Raw genomic sequence first — 21,993 nt, 5'->3', positions numbered from 1 at the left:
ATTGACCATGGGAGAGGAGGAGATGAACAAAATGAACCACTTAGAGAAACTGGACTTTAAAAATGGTATGATTTCATTGATGGAGAATAGTGGTAGCTAGAAAGGAATGTTAACAAGTTAGTTAGGAAAGGTTTGACAGCTGGAAAAAAATTACAAGGATGAATTCTCTAGGCAGAGAGAAAAAGGTTGAAAAGACAAAAGATTGAGATTAGACTCTCAGCTACCTTCATCTTTACCATTATATAACTATACTTATGGCTATACATCTCGTATGTTAACTTAAACATTTAATTGAAGTAAAATTCCCATAAAGCCATTTAAAATATACAATTCAGTGGTATTTAGTACAATCACAATGTCATGAAATCACCACCTGTATTTAGTTCATCACCCTCGAAAAGAAAATGCCATATTCTTCCCCCAGCCATTGGCAATCACCAGTCTGCGTTCTTTCTCTGTGAATTTGCCTATTCTGGATAGTTCATATAAATGGAATTATACAATATGTGACCTTCTGTGTCTAGCTTCTTTCACTCAGTATAATGTTTTTGAGATTCATCCACTTTGTAGCACATATCAGTACTTCATTCTTTTTACGTCTGAGTAATAGTCCATTGTATGGCTATACCACATTTTCATTATCCATTCCTCTGTTGATGGACATTTGGGTTGTTTCCATCTTTTGGTTTTTATGAATAGTGCTGCTGTGAACATTCACGTACAAGTTTTTGTTTGAATGTCTTTCAACTCTTTCAGGTATATACCTAAGAGGGAAATTGCTGGATTCTCTAGTAATTCTATGTTTAACTTATTTAGGAACCATCAAACATTTTCCACAGCAGGTGTACCAAACATTTCCCACAGCTGCTGGTAGGAATTTTACATTTCTACCAGCGATGTATGAGGGTTCTACTTGCTCCGCATCCTCCGAAACACTTATTTTCCACTTTTTTGGATTATAGACATCCCAGTAGGTGTGAACGCTATCTTATGGTTTTGATTTGCATTTCTCTAGTGACTAATGATGTTGAGCATTATTTTGTATGCTTATTAACAGCTATTAGCATATCTTCTTTGAAGAAATGTCTGTTCAAGTCTTTTACTCACTTTACAATTAGGTTGTTTGTCTTCTTGTTGAGGCATATGAATTCTTTATATATTCTGGATACTAGACCCTTATCAGATATATGATTTGAAAATATTTTCTGTGTTCCTATATTAACTTTTCCACCTGTGTCCTGGAAGTCATTTCTTCTTCTGAAAGATCTTAACAATAAATTCATTGCTAACTATGCCCATGCCACTTAGTTGTTTCTTAGGGCCTTCAAAAATGCTCACTATAAGAGACACTCTATGATTCTTAAATTGAGTGCTAAGTACATGGATGTCCCTTTTTTAACATATATATTATCACTCATATATAGGTTATATTCATTCTTGTGTATATGTACGTTTATAAGAAAAAAATGTTAAAGTCTTGATAATGCTACTTCCTCTAATTACAACTCCATTCTATTTCTGTCCTCTCTTTCACTTACATACTTCTAAAATGAGTGGTCTATATTTGCTGCTTCATTTTATCCACAACTAGTGCCACTTTAATCTCCTGCAGTACAACTACTTTGTGCATCCTGAAATGATACTTTTGAGTCTTTGCCCCACTTCCATCTTTATTCTTTTTTCTTTGACGATGTCACTCATGACTCCCCTAGTTGCAGTATGCAGATGACTTTTCAATCTGCACCTCCAAACCCAAGTTTTAGACCTCTAACTATATACTGGATAGTCCCAGTCTTTTACTTTACCAGATATATTTTCCCTATTGACTAAGTTTTTCCAATCCCAATCTATTTCTTCAAACTGCATCAGTTTTAGTCTCAAGAATTTTGTAGTAATTGCTGGTTCCTACCTCTTCAATCATTACTCCTTATAACCTGTTATCACGTCTTGTGATTTTTACTTTATTATTTTTGGTTTGTTATAATCAATCTTTATTTAAGAATCTGATAAATTAATGTTTTTCACCAACTCGGGGAGCAGAAACCTTCACAGGATTCACAAACTTTTGCTTCAGTGCCACCTTGGTGGGAGTCTTAGCAGCAACCATTGCTGTCTTTTTAGATGCTTGATGAGCCTTAAAACTAAGGAATGCCTCGCGAATTTGCATGTCATCCTTGCGCAGGGGCCATGCTAATCTTCTTTGTATCATTCCAATTTTAGTGCCCAAGCAAGCGCTGATTTCTGGTTAAACACACTTCATTTCCACTCAATGGTTATCACCCCATTTTAATCCATTATCACTGGGTGCTGGAATTATCTCAACAGCCCCTCTCTGCCTAACTCTACTTCCTCTCCCTCCTTGAGTGATAATAGAAATCTTTAAGAAGAGCGATGCGATGAAACATGGTGCTACATAAGAAAGAAAATTTCAGTAGTATTGTGGAAGATGAAGTGGAGAAGGAAGGGCGTTGACATGAGACGCTGACGTCCTAAATTGTGGCAATGACGATGGAGAAGGTGGATGTAAAAGTGTCAAGTTGACTGGCAACCAGTTAGAGCTGTAAAGATGTACATCTAGCATCTTGTATTCTACTCCCATAAATTAAAGTCAAGTGAATTTTTGCTAAGTGAGGCATACCCGTGCTTCTTTAAGAACTGTCATGCTCGGAGTGGGCCAACTAACCTCCACCATCCAGATGGCGGATCCCAGAAGGGCCGCCGGAGTGTTATGGAGCGGGTCTCTCTAGCTGCTGTCTCTATGGTTCGCGGAATCTCCAGGTCGGGCCTTGACCGGTCCAGCTTTTGCGCGTGCGCAAGCCCAGGCGCGTGCCCGCCCTCCCGCAACTGCCCCAACCCCGGGTGGGAGGGGTGGGTCTGGGAAGGTTGCGGCGGTGGCCGCCGCGGCCGCAGCACCCAAGGCTGTTCCCGGGTCGAGCCTGCGCCGGGAAGTCTTCCGCCGCCTCCTCGAGTGGCGCTGACCCGGCCCCAGATGGTTGGTCCAGAGGATGCCGGAGCCTGCTCGAGAAGAAACCCCAAGTTGCCCCCTGTGCCGGCGCCCGAGCCGGCGGGCCAGGACGGGAAGATGATCCGGGCCACGGGAGGCTTTGGCGGAGGCGTCGGCGCTGTGGAGCCGCCGGAGGAGGAGGAGGAGGAGGAGGAAGAGGAGGAAGACGAGACGCCGCCTCAGCAGCTCCTTCGGCGTTACCTCGAGGCGGCCGGGGGACAGCTGGAGCCAGGGCTGTGCTACCGTCCGCTCGCCGCCAGCCAGCCCCGCGCCCCTCCGCCCTCGGCAGCCCTGCGCTCGGACGCCTGCCCCCCGGACGAGGGCTCCGAGCACGGAGGCGCGGAGGTGGCGGATGCCGGCGTCCCGCGCTGCGGCGGCATGACCAACGGGGACTCGGGCTTTCTGCCGGGCCCGGACTGTCGCGACCTGGAGGAGACTCACGGGCTGGCCCGCGCGGGCGGCCGGGAGCCGCGCCACCGCCGCCTCCGCCTGGAGGGGCCTGGAGACGAGGGCGCGGACGGCACGGGCAGCAGGTCGGACTGGGCCGCACCGCTTGAGGACCCGCTGCGGAGCTGCTGCCTGGCGCCGGCGGACGCCGAGGAGCCCGAGGGCGCGGGCAGCGGCAGCGAGGACTTGGAGCAGCCGGGACCCGGCGCTGGGGGTCCCGAGGAGGGCGCGTCCCCCGCCACCTCGGCTGAGAGGACTAGCGGGGGCGCGGGCGCTGAGCTGCGCCTCGGTTTCTCCGACGTTCACTTGAATTCTCGGAACACGTTCGAGGTGAGCCGCCGCCACAGCGCCCGCGACCACCTGCCCACGGCGGGGCCGCCGGTGCCCTCGTCCGCCGCGGAGCAGGGCCCCGCGGGGACCTCGGCCCGGGCTCGACGGAGCGGGGGCTTCGCCGACTTCTTCGCCAGGTACAGCGCAGGCTGCGCCGGGGCTGGGGCGGGTTCGGGCCGAGGCCGGGGCTGGCCGAGAGCGGCGTGGAGGCCGCCTCTGCGCCTGCTCTCGTTAGCGCCAGGACTTAGCTTTGATTTGTCACCCGGGGAAGAGGAACTGGGACCGCACTGTGCTGTCTGTAGGAGAAGTTTTGAGCTCTGTGGGGAGCGAATCTTTCTGTTCCCCTGTGGGCTAGAGGCTGTACCTGCCGTTCACACCTGGTTTCTGTGTATTCAGGTTCTGCCAGCGTGGTGGTGCCCTATCTATGTATACAGTTTTGCCTTTTCCGGAAAAGCAGACAACCTTCACTGTCCTCAATTTAAAGAAAAAATAATTGTGCTACAAGGATTACGGTGGGCGGGAGGAGGGGGATGGCCGTCTGTGTGTAGGGGTGTGGTTGTGAAAGAGAAAGGGAAGTCATTTTGCAGAGCTGTCTGCGTGGAGTCCAAATCCATTCAAGTAGTTTGGGAATTCTTGACATCAGAAGAGGTTGTGTTTCATAGTGTTTAACCGTTTCTGTCATGGCGTTTATTCATATGGAGTTTGGTGTGTAGAATTTGATCCCTGCCTTTAAAGCCAAGTTACTATAGCGGTGTATCTAGAACATCCCTCTTCTCTACTTCTGCTAGATAGGCCTCTACTTTTTCCAGCAACTAATTTTTAATTTTTTATTGTATTGTGTATATCATTTGACCTGCTGTTCTTGAAATTAAATTATGATGGGCATTGTAGATTTCAGAACGGGTCTTTGTTGATTTGTCAGAGATAGGTAGTCAGAAAATACTCCCCTTAATGCACATTAATGAAAAGCAAAAACAATCTCCCTTGAGTCAGGTTTTGACATACGTTTTTTGAAAAAAAAAAAAAAAAATGTGTAGGCAAATAGGAAAGTATTCCCAACTTGTAAAACCCTCTCAGATTTTTCTCTCCTGTGTTTTTGTTCCTTTTTCAGAGATCTTGACAACAGAAATAAATTCTGCAGCTCAAGTTTTAGAGGATTATACAATTAGTGTGCATTGTAGACGCACGGGCACAGTTTTCTGATTACAATGAATAGTTCTTATTCCTTTTTGTACTTTATTAACGCTTGTTTTTTCTGCTTGTATAAAATTTAAATTACAAAGTTGTTTAAATCAAGATTGGGAAATCCCAATTTTGTATTACTCATTGGACAAGCTACATGGAGTAGTAGTGAGTGCCTATAGTAGTTGCAAAAATGTGCCTAAAATTTGTAGTGGCAATATTTTAAAGCTCTCAAGGTGAGTTAAGTGTATGTATTTGTGACCTTGTGTGGCCTTTGGGTGTTTATTGGTCATGTTTTGATGTCAGGTGTCAGGCAATTTTAGACCTGGAAGGGGCTTTGGAGATCACTAATTCAACCTGTATACCCAGAGTACTTGCTCTGTGCCACCCATTGGGAATGGAGATGATTTGGACAATGGTCCCTGCCTAGAAGGTGGAGTGCAGGCTAGTGGGGATTAAGTGTGATGACATATATATATATATATATATATATATATACACACACACACACACACACATGTATAGCTGCATTGCAATTTATGAATAATAACAAGGCAAAGCTATCACAAGAGGCTTTCATATTAATAGTAGGCAGGAATTTTGATATAATTTTTAAATTTTTCTTTAACTTGTAGATTCATAGGACTTTAATTAATATAGCTAGTTGACATTCATATGGCCACACTAATCATGTGTATCAAATCACTGGGTTTGAAGTCAGAAAACTTAGGCACCCTGAAGTTCATTTCACTAAGCCTCATTTTTCTTAATTGAGATCTGAATGTGAAGATTCTAGGTGTCACTGCTTCTTTTATATAACTCATGGGAAAGGGCAGAGTCTGACAGAGGCACAGTTTTTCTCTTAGCATTTAGCCAAAACCTTAACTGGATTCTGAATATCTTAACGGCAGAGACTATGATCTTCATTTCTGAATCTACAATGCCTAGCGCCGGTATGAAGAACCCCACTTAGGTTGTGTTGAATTGGCAACTTGCAAGGATTCCTCCTCTTTACTGTTCTCTAGGTATTAATCTGTACCTAGTAATTTTAAACACTATTCCATCTTCAGGCAAAATAATCAGAAATTTCCCCTCCTCGCAACCTAAGAGGTTTTTTACTTCCTGTGCACATTCTCAACTCTGAACCTCTGGGCGAGGGCTCCCTTTGGGGATATCTTGTTCTAGGACGAATTCTTGTTCTTGGGTGCAAGCTCTACCCCCACTTCATTTTTTGATGTGGTAACTCACTGTCAGAAGAAGATAGTTTAGTTAGCTAATGGTAGAGCTGGGATTATAAACCAGGATTCCTCATTTTCAGTCCAGGTTTGTATCCCATCACAATTGCTGTTCACCTGTGGTTCCTTTCTCTCCAACCTGATTACCCTCCATCTTTCCCTTCTCCTTCCCACTTCCTCTCTTTCCCTTCCCTGGGCAAAAATCTATAACAGAAACAAATACTCCTAAAGAATAGCTCCATGTTTGTTTTAACTTAAAAAACATTTTACAGCAATATGTCTGTGACTGCAAAGTTGGGTTCAGTTAAGACACATCATTGACAAGAGCTTCACTGAGTAGGGTAGAAATCTTGTAGGAGAGAAAAGAATTGGTCCAGGACTGCTCTAGTGATCTGCTTTTCCTTCATTTCAGATGAGGTAAGTTGTAGTTCTGTCCCTGTTGGGGGCTTGCTTTGCATGGGCATCTCTGTGTTGTGGTGACTTGCCTCTAGGAGCCCTAGAAGTCACATTCCCTCAGATCCTTGGCTCTTTCCTGTCTGTCAAAGTTTTGAAATGCTGTGTAGATACTACTATCCCCACTGTTACCAACTCAGCAATGAGGAAGAGATGAAACTTAAAACAATCTCTTGTGTTTCCAGGCTAGCCTTGTTCCTCAAGGATCTGTTTATTATTCTGTTTAAAAAACAAAACAGCTTTAAACCATTTTTATGGGTCCTTCAAGCAAATGCATGTCTTCATTGTTTTCAAAATAGAAGGGTTTATTTTTGGGTAGATATATTTTTTAAAGATGCATAGATGTATTTTTTTTTTTAAAGTCACTTACTACTTCTGAGGCTTGTTTGGAATGCACTGGCATAGTTACTGTTATTTAGAAACACACAAGTATCTGTCCCTGGTAAGGTTGATAATTTTTTACAAAATCTTCATAATGAATTGTAAAAATTTGGTGGCATTAAAGGGCATAGCTAAGATAGGGAAGAAAGTATTTCCCCTTCTATTTGAAAGGAAAATTGACTTTATATATAGGTTCTGGAACATATAGAGTCATGTTGCTTTCCCTATAATTATTGACTTCTGAAACTTCCTAAATGTTGTGGAAAAACTATTTTCACAGAGCCCTTTTTATTAGTTAGGCTGAATAGGGAAGACTGAAAACTGTTAGTGATTTCTTTTTATATAGGTAGTTTCCATTCTCCCCGATATGAAAATTGTTAACAATATATATTCATTTTGTTAACTGATATTGAGAATTTAGAATTCCTACAGTTACAATTTTTCTTAAGGTTCTCAGAAGCAAAATCAACCACATCTTTTTTTCCACTATAATTTACACTATGGCAAAATTGTAATTCACCTGATTGAACCTTCATAGACCTCTGTTAGATAGGGCTTCTTTATTTGTTCTATAGTGCGTATTCCTCCCAGCTGACTAAAGTAAAAACTGGTTTCACAACCAGTTGGTTTTTTTAAAAACTCCTTCATCAACATCTTGATTAAGTAAAGGCAAAACTTGGTAAGTTTTAAAAAGATTTTTATAGTTCCCCCAAATATGTAGTTTTTATATATAGGTATGGTGTAAGGAGAATGAAGAAATATCTTGATCTAAATGTTAAATTAAAAAAACACAAATTTTGTTACTATAAGAGATTATAAAAATAAATGCAAAAGTATTCATTTCTATATCACTAATAGAACAAACTCCTTTGGACATCACTTAATATAATTAAAATGTTTAAAATTTTAGAGAAGCTGAAAAGAATGTGTAATTAATTGCTCTAGAATAGCAATAATAGTCTATGTAGATTTTTAGAGTATTTGTGAAACTACGCATTATAATATTAGATTGGGGAACTAAAGGTGCAAGAGCCTTTTGTATCTTTTCCCTGTGTTTGACCTCCTTCCGCCCCCAGCAAGATCTAGTATTGTTTCCCAGTATTTTCTTAAAAAAAAACAACACAAAAAACAAAAAATAACCAACTACAAAACACTGTAGGGATCTACACTAAACCATTGAAGTCCAGCATTGGTTCAAGGACTTTACCTTAGAAATTCGGTTGTGGTTTTAAGGTAGACAGTTTGAGATGTGATAATGTGAATATAAATTAGATAGAACAGTATTGGGAAATTCCTATTTTTGTGGGACTAAGGTAATTTTAAATGCTCAAACATATTATTTTGAAATGCTAAACTAAATTAATATTTAACACTACACTCCAGTAAGCAAAGCAGACTATTAACTCATATTAACTTGGCGTTACTTGTTTGGTAGAAATTTTCTGAATGATTTGAAATGGGCATAGAGATTTACTTTTTCTTTTTTTAAATACTTTTTTTAAAGAATAGTTTTAGGTTTGCAAAACAGTTGCACAGATAGTACAGAGTTTTCTCGCATACCGCTCACCCCGTTCTTCTACTGTCAGCATCACATTACTGTGGTACGTTTGTCACAACTTAAAACGCAGCATTTGTACAATAAGTTGTCACTTGACATTGTCAATAGGTTCTGTAACTTTAAGTGACAACAATGTATAATGTAACCAATTTTACCATATGCTAATTGATGTAAACAAGCATCTCAACAATTTTGTAACGAAATGATGTTAAATGAGATGTTATTGGAGGAAATGTTATTCGGGGACCTACTGTACATGACTATTAATGAAATTTCACACTTTATTTGGCATAGAGTTATTGACTAAAATGTTTTTATTTGAGGAACAGTTGTGTTTTACTGTAAAATCAGAAATGTTTAAAGTAGAAGGAAGCTCAGGGATCACTTTATTCATTGTTTAATACCCTATGGAAAACTGACACTGCTGCTTTTTATTTGCTAGACATCACCTAGTAAGGTATTATTAATTAAATATTGAAAATGAGTTAGACATGGTAATAAGTTGTTCTTCGGGGGACCTAATGGTTTTCAAAGGTTTTCAGTTGAGACTATTTGGGGCAGTATTTACAATATTTAACAACCAGTACCTATTTGCCTCCAGAAAAAAATATGAAAGTATGTCTTAATTCTGCATAATGTCATTTTTCCAAAATTATTTTCATATGTATTACCTTTGTAAGTTTTCTCTTTTGATTTTTGGAATGTTCCTACCTAGGAAGGGTAGGATTTATTTTTATTTTACAGTATTTGCCCAGAGTTAGATAGTTAATTAATACAAAAATCAGCACTAGACTATAGATCTGATTCCTAGTGTTTAAAGCTAATATCTATGAGGTATAAAAAGTTTACAAATAAAAACGTAGATTTTGGTATAGTGAAAATATTGTTGGCTTGAGAAATAAGAAACTTAGCTTTTGTCTTGGATAGCTTCTTCTGCCATTAAATAATTGTGTGGCCTTGGGCAAATCACTAAAATTCATAGACTTCATTTTCCTCATCTGTGAAATTAGGAGATTCAGAGTCCCTTCCAGCGCCAATGTACTTTGATATTATAATACATGATTCTCTTGCACACACTGTTGTAGACTTTAAATATTTGCTGGCTAAATTTTACAGATGTGCACTGAATTAAAGAGCATGCTTAAAAAACCAGGATGTTTTTTCACCTATGTAAAAGGAGAAGGTTGCCAGGATAGAAATACTCCCCTCAACTCTAAATTCTATCGTGAACATTTCTTTCAGTAAAGGTCTAACTCTGCTTCAGAGTAATCATACTAAAACGTCAGTGATCTTTGTGTAGTTTATCACATGTAGATGGTACAAACCAGTTCTAATTTTTTTCTTTAGCAAATTCTAGATCTTTTTTTTTCTTATACTTTCTTTGGAGTAGGGGAGAGAGGAAAGGAGAGGGAGGGAGGGAGGGAGGGAGAGAGAGAGAGAGAGAGAGAGAGAGAGGAGAAAATAGGATAATAAGTAAATTCTAGTTAATGAACTAGAATTTGAGACCTTAGCTTTCAGACCATGAGTTATTTCTCAAAGGTTGCCCATGCTCCATTTTGGCGAACTAATAGCTTAGTGCAAGAGTTCCTAGCCTGTGTTATACTTCAAAATCTCCTAAAAGCACATTAAAAACAATAAAATTCTGCAACATCACAATCCCTACCTAGTTGGATTCAGGGGACTTGCTTTGGGCAAGTGGCATCTTCAAACTGCAGGATAGTGTAGTGGTTAAAAACCCTTGTTCTGGAGTTAGAGTGCCTTGGTTTGAATTAGCTTACTAGCTGTGTAATTATGGACAAGTTACTTAACCTCTCTGGACCTTAATCAACTCATCTATAAAATGGGAATAATAGTGATACCTACCTTATGGGATTGTCATGAGGGTTAAATGAGATAGTATTCTAAGTGCTTTGTATTTATTATGTGGCATATAGTGAGGATTCAAATGTTATTATTTAAACTACAGCAAGGCCACCAACAGTCTCTTCCCCATCCCCATCACTGAAATCCATTGATTTAAAGAAAGGATGAGACTGGAATTTTTTTGTGTACTATCTGAAGAAACATTACACAAATAGTGTAGTAGATTTTTAAACATGATTTGTGTTTGGGATTGGATAGGTGTTAAAAATGGACTCTGGTATAGTGATATAAAATATCCAGAAGTCTTGAAGCTTTGACTAAAACAAATCTGAGAAGGAACTGAAAGGAGAGAATGTTGAGGAAGATTAAAATATTTCTATCTTTTATTGTTTTAAGGAACTCTTATAGACAGGCAAAGCCAATTTTTAAGTTTAAGTTCATGAAATGTTTAATTTGGCTTCCTCATACATTTCATACTTAGAATGTTGTGACAGGAAAGCTTTGGGGAAGAGTGGAAACATTTGGGGATTTTGAGGTGATACATCTGTTACCCGTCTCTAAGTGTATTATTCAGAAAGGGAAAGTCAGTCTTTTTTGAAGCTGTGTATTTTTTCCTCAGAATTCTGTTGTCCCTAAGAGTTGTCCCCAGGTAGTTTTGGTTGATAGTTGCTTGGACCCTACTACAGTAATTCCTAAACTTAGTATTTAAAATTACGGGGTGGGGGTGATTGTGTTGGTGGTGTTAGGAATGCAGATTCTTGGAGGTCCCCCCACCCCCACCACACACACTTTTGATTCAGTGAATCTTGAATGGGGCCCAGCAGGAACCCAAATGTTTATCAAGTATGTACTCCCACGTGATTCTGATGCAGGCAGGTAGTTCCCAGACTATAATTACTGAAGTAATTGTTAATAGGAAGATCTCCTCAGATAATAACTGAAAGAAGTTACATTTATAGCTCAGATTGCTTTATTTAAAATTGGGTCAACTTACGTAATTGATAAGTACAAATAGAGGTACAATAAAGAACAGATACAAATACAAATGTAGAAGTATTTTGCTGACCTTTACTCGTTGAGAAATTATCTCTGCCTAATTAATCTTAGCTTTCTTTTTTATTGGTGGGAAGGGTCTTTTTCTTTCATTTTATGCTGTTTAGATAGCTCTGCTTGCCTGTTCTGTGAAAAGCTTTAGCTCACAAAACCTTACTCAGGTCTCTTTAACATGGAGTCATAACTTTACCTGTCTTTATTTATGACTTATCAAAAAGGGTGTTAATTTTCCTTCCTTCTGCTGTTAGCTGTAATTCTTTTCCATGCCTTTAAGAAAAAATTCTACGCGTTACACATGGCTATTTCTCTACTGAATTTGCTGCTTCAGCCTTTCTTGTACTTATTTCTGTGGCCAGAAAAAAGAAAGAGGGGTTGGAAACCCATGTGACTGTCTGGGTTTTCAGCAGGCTCTTTCCTGCAAGTAAGAGAAGTTTCCCTTAGGAAACTAAGCTAGCAGTTATGCTCCTACTTAAAGCTAGTTTGACAGTGAACTTGGTAATGTGTTTAATTTACCTTTGAATTTTGTTTGTTGATATTTCTTTTAATTTGAATTTTATTTTGGGATATACTCCTTGGTTAAAAATATTTCCATCTGCCTTTCTCTAACCCCATACACATTAAAACATTTTAAGTTTGGAACTGCACATGATAGTTTTGAAATCAAATTATGTGCTATCTTCTCATATTTTCCCAAGTACTGTAATGTACAACTACCATCACACATTGAGCATTATTTAGAATTTCCAAATCTGGTTTTCATCTAGACCAGGGGTGTCCAAACTGCAGCCTGCGGGCCAACTGCGGTTCACAATCCATTTTTAATTGGCCCGCAGCAAATTCCAAAAATATATTTAGTTTACTTAAATAAACCAGGTGAGGCAATACGAACTTTACCTCGGGTGAGTGGCCTGGCTGTTTGTGTATTTTACTCCATATGGCCCTTGGTGAAAACCTTTGAAAAAAGTTTGGACACCCCTGATCTAGACTGTTTGTGATCATTTTCTAATCAAGTAGGGGAAATACTTTTCTGTTGTCCCAAGGAAAAGTTATTGACTACAACAGTTCAGTTTTTTTTTAGAAAAACAGAAAATGCTCATATTATCTGCTTTTGAAAAGTAGGACTGGGAATATAAAATACAACTAAATATGTATACTTTGTTTCCATTCTATTCCAGTTAAGGTGGTAAGAAAGAAGATAAAATCACAGGGTGTGTGGAGGTATGGTTAGAGACAGGAGAAACTTAGAGAAAGATTTTGAAGAGGTTTGTACAGAGAAAAATTGCTGGAGAGAATAATTGTTAGCTGGAAGTTAGCTCTGTACTTTGGTCTGTGCGCTTTAGAGTATTACCACAGATTATCTCCATATTTATTTGCCTACTCTGCTTACTTCAATGCCTTTGTGGATGTTTCTGGCAACTTCTTTCCTTAAAGGGTATCTGCTGTGCCTCTCCCTCTTCCCTAATGTTTCCATCCCCTCATGGCCTCTTAACAGGCTATATTGTGCAAATGAAATATTTTTTAATGACAGGTTGTATGTATAAGCTTTAATTTAGGCCTTAAAAGTTTAGGTTATTAGTATTAAAAAGTACATGTATCAAAAGGTAAAATAAATGCAACATGGTTTTACACAATGTATTCTTACTTGAGTTCCAATGCTAAGAGGAGAATTTCTCCTACAAGCATGTGGTAAATCTAGTAAACAGAATTAAAATCTCTCTCACCCCTGAGGAGAAAATTGTTCATTACCAGGAAGATATACTGTGTGGAAATTAAAGTTCTGAAATAAGTTATTGAAGTTTTAAATCAGTAAAAGGTTTCAACTGAGTAAGTAGTTTCTGTGTTTTTGAAAAGTGATAAAATTTAAGTTGCTTTTTTTGTTTAAATGGCCCTTGACACTTCACCCCATCCCTTTTGGACTGACTTTTTAGCTTCATTGGTACTACCTAGAATTAAAGATATTGATAATTCTTGGGTGTTGTTTATAAAATAAAGGATTTGTTACGATTCAGAATTGGGTCTTGAGCACCCAAATTTATTATCTAGAGACTAATAAAACTTTTGATAGCTAATTATTATATAATATAACTGGCACAACAATTGACGTATAATCAGAGGATGATGTCCATCTTTGTGACATACTCCCAGAAGCACATAATACAGTCAAGAGTAGTAGGACATTGAGTAACTTTCAGTTTTGGGCATACTAATAGCTGAGAATTCTGCATAAAAGAACATTTTTAGAGGGTAACCGCTATGCAACTTTCTTGAGTAAAATAATAGCTAGCTAATGTTTTAATGAGGCATGAAGATTGTTTTGCTTTTATATAAGACCACCAAAATATAATTTTAGTTTTCCTTTAGTTGTCCATTCGAAGGAAACACTGTAACACTGTGTAGAAAAAAAGACAACCTTCGTGGAGAGTAGGATTTCAACTATGCTGCTGGCAGATAGGTTCTACCATAGGTTCTGTCTTAGGTTCTGTCATCAGTTCAGGAACTATTTCTAGGTTAGACGTGAGCAAAATGTCAACAAAAGAAAACAAAGTAACAACAACCCTAGAGCTAAATTTCTGGGTTTTTTATTCTTACAGAGTTTTTAGGCCCCTGATAGATGTTGTTTAGCCTCTGCTTGAAATCTTTCACTGAGAAGGAACTCAGTTTCCTCAAGGCAGCCTATTGAGGTTATTAATTGTTAGAAGGTTCTTTATGTCGAAGCACAGTGTATCTCTTTGTAATGTTTCTGGTCCTAATTTGCTTTTTAGAGCCACAAAGGACAAGTTAGTTCTTTTACATATTTTCCTTTCAGAAATTTAAAGCTTGTCACGGAACGATTTTTAGTTTTGGGGCCCTCCTAGCTAAGCATATACAGTTCTTATTAATTAGTTTACAATTTTCTTACCATTTATTCATTCACAAATGCTACTGAGCTTTATTATTTAAATGAAGCACTAAGGAAATTAGATAAATGGAATATTAATAAAGTTAAGATGGGGGGAGTCATGTAAATCAATACTTACAGTATTACCTGATTAGTGTTATAAAAGAAGCTCCCAGGATGTATTAGTAGCTCTGTGGAGTGATTGACTTTGGGCTGGGAAGTTAGAGCACTCTTTATGGAGATTAAACATGGAGGCTCGGTCTTGTATTAATGAAGGTTTAGGTTGGAATGAGACTGAGGACAGTGCAGGCGCACAGCGGCATGTGCAGAATTTGTACCAAAACAGCATAGCACTTTGGGGACTGCAGATGCTCACTAGTTTGACTTTCCTTAGAGCAGGTGAGGTAGAGTGTCAAACACGGAGGCAAAAAGGTTGGGACTAAATGATAAAGGAGTTTGTGTGACAGAACTAAGCAATTTGAATTGATTCCATGAGGGGTGGCAGTGCATAGGACCCTTGATGGGTTTTTAAAACATGGGCAACATGCTTTGAATTGCATTTTAGAATAGTGACTCTTGTAAAAGTATCGCACATGATTTGAAACTTGAGAAACTGGGGCTTGGATACACTTGTGGTAGTTTATGGGAGCTTGTCAGTCTCTATTAAAATATGATCTCCAGATAATTGATTGAAGTAACATTAAATTCAACCCTGTCAGAGGGAGAGCTAATAAATTGAGTGACATATGCTTATATCAGTAGACTTTTTGTGAAGCTTTAATGGAGATAAACTTTAAATCCAGTTTTTGTTTTGAAGGAAGCAGGATGATATGAAAGAGAGTCATGTGAAAAATTATGTTTACCATGTTTTGTAAGGAATTTGTTGAGGGAGAAAAGAGCCAGAATAACTGTTAGACTACTTGTTTTACTGTCATAGATCAGAAAGGAAACAACTTTAGGAAGAACCCTGAGAGTGTAAAGTTGTGAAATCAAGTCTTTACATCCAATGCACAAGTTCTATATATGGTCGGTGCAAAAGTAATTGCAGTTTGAAAGGTTTAAAAATTGCAAAAACCGCAATTTTTTTGCATCAACTTAATGCATTGCTTCATAAAAATGGATGGTGGCAGTATATACCCATCAGCCATTTTTGAGGATTGAGTGAGGTAAAGACAAAGTATTGAGACTTCCAAAATTGTTGTGTATGTGTCTCTTCTACTAAGATGCAGACTTCCTAGAGATAGGGAATATGTCTTGTTTGCTTTTTTGTCTCTGCCTTGAGATATATTGCCTAATATATAAGAACACAAAGACTTATTGGATTAAAACCTTTTTTAAAGGTACCAAACTTATATAGTCAAATGATTGGAACCTTTGAAATGGTCTGGGAAGCACTCTATTCATTACTTTAATAGTATCATTTCTCAAAGTATGTTTGGTACCTGTCTTTGAGGGATGTTTCTGTGGGGGAGAAATCAGTTGGGCCAATGTAAGACAGACTGAAGAATTGAACCTTAGAGGGGGACCATAGCTAAAATTCATTAGGAAGCCAACTAAGCAAGTTCAGTTGTATATAAACTGTAATAAGTACCCAAATATCCTAGGTGTAATAGATTCATCCCAGGCAAATAGACATATTATGTAAATAGTTGAAGTTTGTGCAAACAGGCATAAATGATTTCACCTCTGGTACTCTTTTAGAGGAATAAATAAAGTCAGAGACTTGGGTCTGGCACCCTTAAATTTGGTCATCTTTAGGTGGACCTAGCTAAATCAATTTAATTTTGGTAAAGCCTAAAACTCTTTTGTTACCGGTGTGTTTGCAAAATAGTCCATATTTAAAGGACTAACATATAGATTGTGGTAAAATCCATAGTACAATATCAGTAGCTGACAATGGTAAATGTAAAAGAAGTATTGGACTTTGTATTATAAGTATTGCCTTGATGCTGTTGCTAGTTTTGAAGTAAGTACCCTTTATACTTTTCCATTTGTGAAGTAAATATTTTCTTTAGTCTTTTCTAAGTAGCAAAACAAATTACTATCAATTTCGGTTGAACTAGATGTGTCTAGCTTTTTCTTGCATTCTATTTTTATACTTTGATCTTTTATTAATAGCAAACATACTGTCATTTAATTCATTCTTATGAGTCCATACTAAATGAAATATGTGCATGTTTACCATCACTGAGATTTTTAATAAATTCTATATGTTAACCTGTATTTTACATTTGATAAAACTTAAAAACAGCTCATATAGAATAAGCAGCTTTTGATATGAACAATCATTTTTGTATTTTGTTTAAAAAGCCTTAGCCAGTGGAATTCAGTTTTGTATTTAATATATTTAATACCAAACAGAGCCAGAAAAAAATTGGATTTTCTTGAAATAGTTCTTATTTTATAAATGTGTGTGGTTTAGCTATGGCTTTTGGTTTGGCGTACTTAATCCTACTGAAAGACATGAGTTTACTCTGTTAATTAAACTGGTGACTATATTTTAAAATTGATCTTTGGAATGTCAGTTTTAGAAACCTGTCAAAAATTTTTTATTACGGTAAAATACATACATAACATTTACTGTTAATAACATTTAATACATTCACAGTGTTGTATGCTCATTATTACTGTCTAGTTCCAAAACATTTCATCACTACAAAAAGGAAACTCCATACCGTTAGCAGTCACTTCCCTTCCCTCAGCTTCCTCAAGCCCCTAGCAACTAATCTGTGTCCTGTCTCTATGGATTTGTCTATTCTGGATATTTCATATCAGTGAAATCATATAATATATGGCCTTTTGTGTCTAGCTTCTTTCACTTAATGCTTTCAGAGTTCATTCATGTTGTATGTAGTACTTCATTACTTTTGATGGCTGAATAATTTTCCATTGTAAGTTTTGTTTATCTGCTAATCTGTTGATAGACATTTGGGTTGTTTTCTATCTTTTGGTTGTTATGAATAGTTTGCCATGAACATTCATGAACAAGTTTGTATTTGACCACCTCTTTTCAGTTCTTTTGGGTATGAGGCCTAAGAGTAACATTGTTGAATCATATAATTCTATGTTTAACTTATTGAGGAATCACCAACTATTTTCCACAGCAACTGCACTATTTTATATTCCCACCAGAAATTTTTTGAGGGTTGCAGTTTCTCTCCACATCCTCTCCAACACTTATTCTTTTTTAAGTTACAGCCATCCTAGTAGGCATGAAGTAGTATTTCACTGTGATTTTGATTTTAATTTCCCTAATGACTGATGATGTTGAGCATCTTTTCATCTGCTTGTTGGCCATTTCTATGTCTTTGGAGAAATGTTTATTCAAGTCCTTTGCCCATTTTTAATTGGGCTGTTTGTATTTTTGTTGTTGAATTATATGAGTTTTTCATATATTCCGGATACTACACCTTTATCAGATACGTAATTTGGAAGTATTTTCTGCTATTCTATGGTTTGTCTTTATACCTTCTGGAGAGTATCATTTGAGGGACAAAAGTAGAAACCTTTTAAATTTGGTGTGTTACAGTCTTAAGTATGTATAACTAACTTAGTTTTTACTTTAATAGGGGAAATATAATGTGTATGTAGCTATCCAGAGAATAGAGGCAGGAAAGTCCAGAATGTGTGAAAAAGAGTAGTTTGGCTTATATGTTAGGGTTTACGTTAGTAATAAGGAAAAGAAGCCCGCTTCAGCTACCTTAAATGAAGGAAGGTTTATTGTAGGGCATGTAATGGGCATCTTGTGGACATTTTGAAGGTAGAAAATAATATACCCAGGCTACAGAGAACTTGGAACAGAGGTTTCTATGCCTTTCAGGAGATGCTTGTTTTTTATTTCTCATCTCTCTACTGTCTCCTGGTTGTTCAATAAAGTTTCCACCTGCAAAAGTTCAAACATCTACCATCCTTTGATTCACTCAGTCTTTAAGTCTCCTATTTAAAAACCCTGGAAATCTGATTGTCTCAGCCTGTGTATGAATTTGTCCCTTTTTCATCAGCACTCCAGTCTAATCAGCACTCACTGATGGCAGTACTATCAGGTACAAATACGGCCACTGGGGACTATTGCTGCAGTAGGGCTGGGGCAAAGGCACTGTCAGAGAAGGGGGAGTGGGATGCAGGATGCTAAAGCTGCATATCTTTCTCCTAGTTGTAGAAAGAGTAGTAGGAAATGATGTTGGAAATATAATTTGGGTCCAAATTGTGACGAGCCTTTAATACTAGGATACGGAATTAAGACTTTTCCATAGATATTAGGGAGTGTTGAGGATTTGGGGAAGGAAATGAAATGCTCTATTCTTTCCTGTGTGTAGTTGTTGTTTATTCAAGCAGAATGAGTTAGCTGTCATTCTTTCCTGCTAACTTCTGTACGTCTAAATCTTCTCTTGTTCATTCAGCAAGCATATTTGAGCACTGACTATATAGCAGGAAAAGAAGGCGCTAGAATAAGACTTTTCTAATAAAGCCAGTGATGATCACATTGCAAACATAAATTGAAGTGCTATGATGTGAGACTATTGTATTAGGTTGGTGCAAAAGTAATTGCGGTTTAAAAGGTTAAAAATAATTGCAGAAACCACAATTACTTTTGCACCAACCTAATAGCAGGGCATGAGATAGCGAAAGGAAGGTTTACTCCTCTGGTACTGAATCTGGCTTGTAAGTTCTTCTTCGGGCTCATTTCAGTGCTTTACAGGGGTTAGGGGAGAGGATAACTACAAGACATAACATGATGGCGTTTTTTTGGAGGGCGATAGAACTGTTCTATACCTCGATTGTGGTGGTGGTTGCACAAATCCAAACGTGTGATAAAACTTGTAAAACTGTACACCAGTAGAAAGACAGCCAATTTTTATTGTGTGTGTTTAAAAAATAAAATATTTAATGAGTGTTTTAAATACCTTATATGCAGGGTATTGCGAAGGTTACACAAATCCTGTTCTCAGTGCGTTTATAATTTAATAAAGCAGCATTCAGATCACCATATAAAGTACAAAGTGAAAAGTATCAGAAGAGAATGATTCCTAGAAGAAATGGCTTATAGAGGGGAGAGCTTCATAGAAATAATGGCTCACCAGACTGCACTCCTTCATTAGACTAATGCTGTAGACTGAATGTGTTGCCCCAAAAGTTGTATGTTGAAACCTAATCCCCAGTGTGGTAGGATTTGGAAGTGGAGCCTTTGGCGGGTGCTTAGATCATGACGGTGGAGCCCTCAGGAATGGGATTAGTGCCCTTATAAAAGAGGTCTCAGAGGGTGCTCTGGCTCCTTCTGCCATGTGAGGGCACAGTGAAAAGATGGTGGTCTATGAACCAGGAAATGGGCTCTCACCAGACACTGAATCTGCCACTGCTTTGATTTTGGACTTTCTAGCCTCCAGACTGTAAGAAATATATTCATATTCTTTATAAGCCACCGAGTATATGGTATTTTGTAATAGCAGCTAGAATTCATTCTAAGACAACTAAGTTTGAAGACAAAAGTGAATTTTTTTCTCTGTAGCCTCCCCCCCACCAAGTTAGCAGCCTTACATTCATGTGTCCGAGCACAGTACTAGGGATATAATGGTAACAGAGAGCTCACAGTCTAATACAGTGAGAACATCTAAATAAATTTTCAAAATTGTTTTGGCTATTTTGCCTTTCCATACCAATTTTAGAATTATTAATAGCTTGTCTGTATCTGCAGATAATCCTTGTTAATTAACTTGGGGAGAATTGACATTCTTACTTTGTTGAGTCTTCCAGTCCTTGAATATAGTGTGTCTCTCAAGTTATTTTGGTCTTTTTTTAATTTCCTTCATCAGTCTTTTATATACAAAGTTTTTAGCATACACATCTGCTTATGTTTTGTTAGATTTATATCTAAATGTTTAGTATTTGTTAGAGCTATTGTAAATAATATATTTTTTTTAATTTCAGTTTTTAATTATTCATTGTTAGTATATAGAAATATGATTGATTTTTGTTTGCCTTATGTCTAGTAGCTCTGTTAATAAACCTTACATATTAGTTCTAGGAGCTTTTTTGTGTGGGTTCTATGGGATTGTTTAGATAATAATGTTTGCAAATAGGGAAAATTTAATATTTTTCCCTTCCAATTTGTAAGACTTATTTTTCTTGCCTTATTGCACTGGCTAGGACTTTTGGTATGATTTTGAATGGGAGTGGTAAAAGTAGAAATCCTTACCTTGTTTCCAGTCGCCAAAACATTTGGTCTTTCATGATTAAGTATGATATTAGCTGTAGGTTTTTTGGTAGATGCCCTTAACTAGGCTAAGGAACTTTTGTACTACTTCTAGTTTTCTGTGTATTTTTTTAAAAATTAGGAATGGATTTATGATATTGTCACAAGCATCAATTAATTTGATCATGTGGTTTTTCTCATTTAGAATATTAATATAAGTAAATTACATAGATTAACTTTTGAATATTGAATGAGCCTTGCATTTCTGGGATAAACCTCATTTGGTTTTGTTGTTTTTCTTTCCACATAGTGTCACTGTTGATTTTTTTCACTTAAAAAAATAACAGATTTATTGAGATACAATTCACACACCATACAACTTATTCATTTAAAGTGTACAGTTCAGTGGTTTTTAGTATATTCAGAGTTGTGCGACTATTACCACAATCAGAACATTTTTATTATTCGTGTACCTATTCTGAAGATTAAATATATGTGAAGCTATTTTATTGTAAACAAAAACACTAACATAGTTTCTGTTTTATTTATAGAAGAGGCATAAATAGAAAAGTATTCACATGTTTGGTTTTATTCATCATCATCAGTCATTATCTTGCCTTTCTTTCCCAACTTCTTCTTAGGGTTAAAAGATAGCTTATGTCCTGGTGACTGGAGTATTTTGCTCATATTTTGCTGATGTTCCTTTTTACTGTTTGTTTTTCTCCTAAAAGTTCTTTCATATGCCCTTCCTTTTTTCTTCCTCTGGGGGTTTCTATCTTCCTCGGAATGTCTTAGATACTACATTGGGCTTAAAGCAATGGAGGTTCTCTTTATGAAGCATTCGATACATTGTGTGTAATTAGTATCCAGTACAAAAGTGAGACTATAAGTTTTTTTCTTTTCTCCCTAATTATATTCAATTTTGTTATCTCCCTGCCACAAAAGAATAAAATAACTCTATCAGTAAGATATTGCCTGAAACTTACGATAATAAATACACGTAAGACATACCATAAGGTGACTTGCTGATACGAACACAGGAGGAAGAAGAAAATAATTTATATTTTTGAACTGTTTAAATGAATGTCAAGAGGCCTTTTGGCAATGTGTAGGATGTAAGAAAACGGATCGTTATGAACCTCTTACATCTTGCTTGTTCTCTGGAGGACATGAAAGAGATAAGTGTGATTAGAAAGAAAAGGAACTGTGCAAGAGACGTGGCTCGAATACTTGTTAGTGATGTGACCTTGGGAAGTGGCTCATGAACCTTTCTTGGGGGTGGTGGGGTGGCACATTGAATTCTTGGAGAAGTTGATGAAAGCGCTGGACAGCTGCCCAAGAAAATTGTTCATAAGCACACTGTTTACTTCAAATTGTGCATATAGTTTGAGGATGCTTATGGACCCTCTAGCCCATTCA

General features: G+C 37.7%; 1 protein-coding gene and 1 non-coding gene across 6 annotated transcripts in view; one reads left to right on the top strand and one right to left on the bottom strand.

Moving 5' to 3' along the window:
* Positions 1 to 21,993, top strand: part of TBC1D12 (TBC1 domain family member 12) — a 102,943-nt gene that overhangs the window by 16,482 nt on the left and 64,468 nt on the right. The window contains exon 1 of one of the 5 annotated variants that reach the window (XR_012498478.1): positions 2,841 to 3,918. The exons of 1 other annotated variant lie outside the window; for it this stretch is intronic. Coding sequence is in view for 1 of the 4 variants with exons in the window: in XM_019739838.2 (XP_019595397.2) it covers positions 2,990 to 3,918 (929 nt within the window). In the remaining 3 variants the exon portion in view is untranslated. Of the gene's footprint in view, positions 1 to 2,840; positions 3,919 to 21,993 lie in introns of those variants that run through there. 3 more of the 5 variants (XM_019739838.2, XM_074339366.1, XM_019739852.2) reach the window with 3 other exon arrangements.
* LOC141573024 (U6 spliceosomal RNA) lies at positions 2,138 to 2,240 on the bottom strand. The gene has a single exon (XR_012498609.1). It is a non-coding gene; the product is annotated as a U6 spliceosomal RNA (small nuclear RNA).

The sequence above is a fragment of the Rhinolophus sinicus genome, linkage group LG07 (genome assembly GCF_036562045.2).
Source record: "Rhinolophus sinicus isolate RSC01 linkage group LG07, ASM3656204v1, whole genome shotgun sequence".
Lineage (NCBI taxonomy): Eukaryota > Metazoa > Chordata > Mammalia > Chiroptera > Rhinolophidae > Rhinolophus > Rhinolophus sinicus.
Note: the sequence above shows the minus strand (reverse complement) of the source record. Positions and strands in the feature narration are given on the sequence as shown.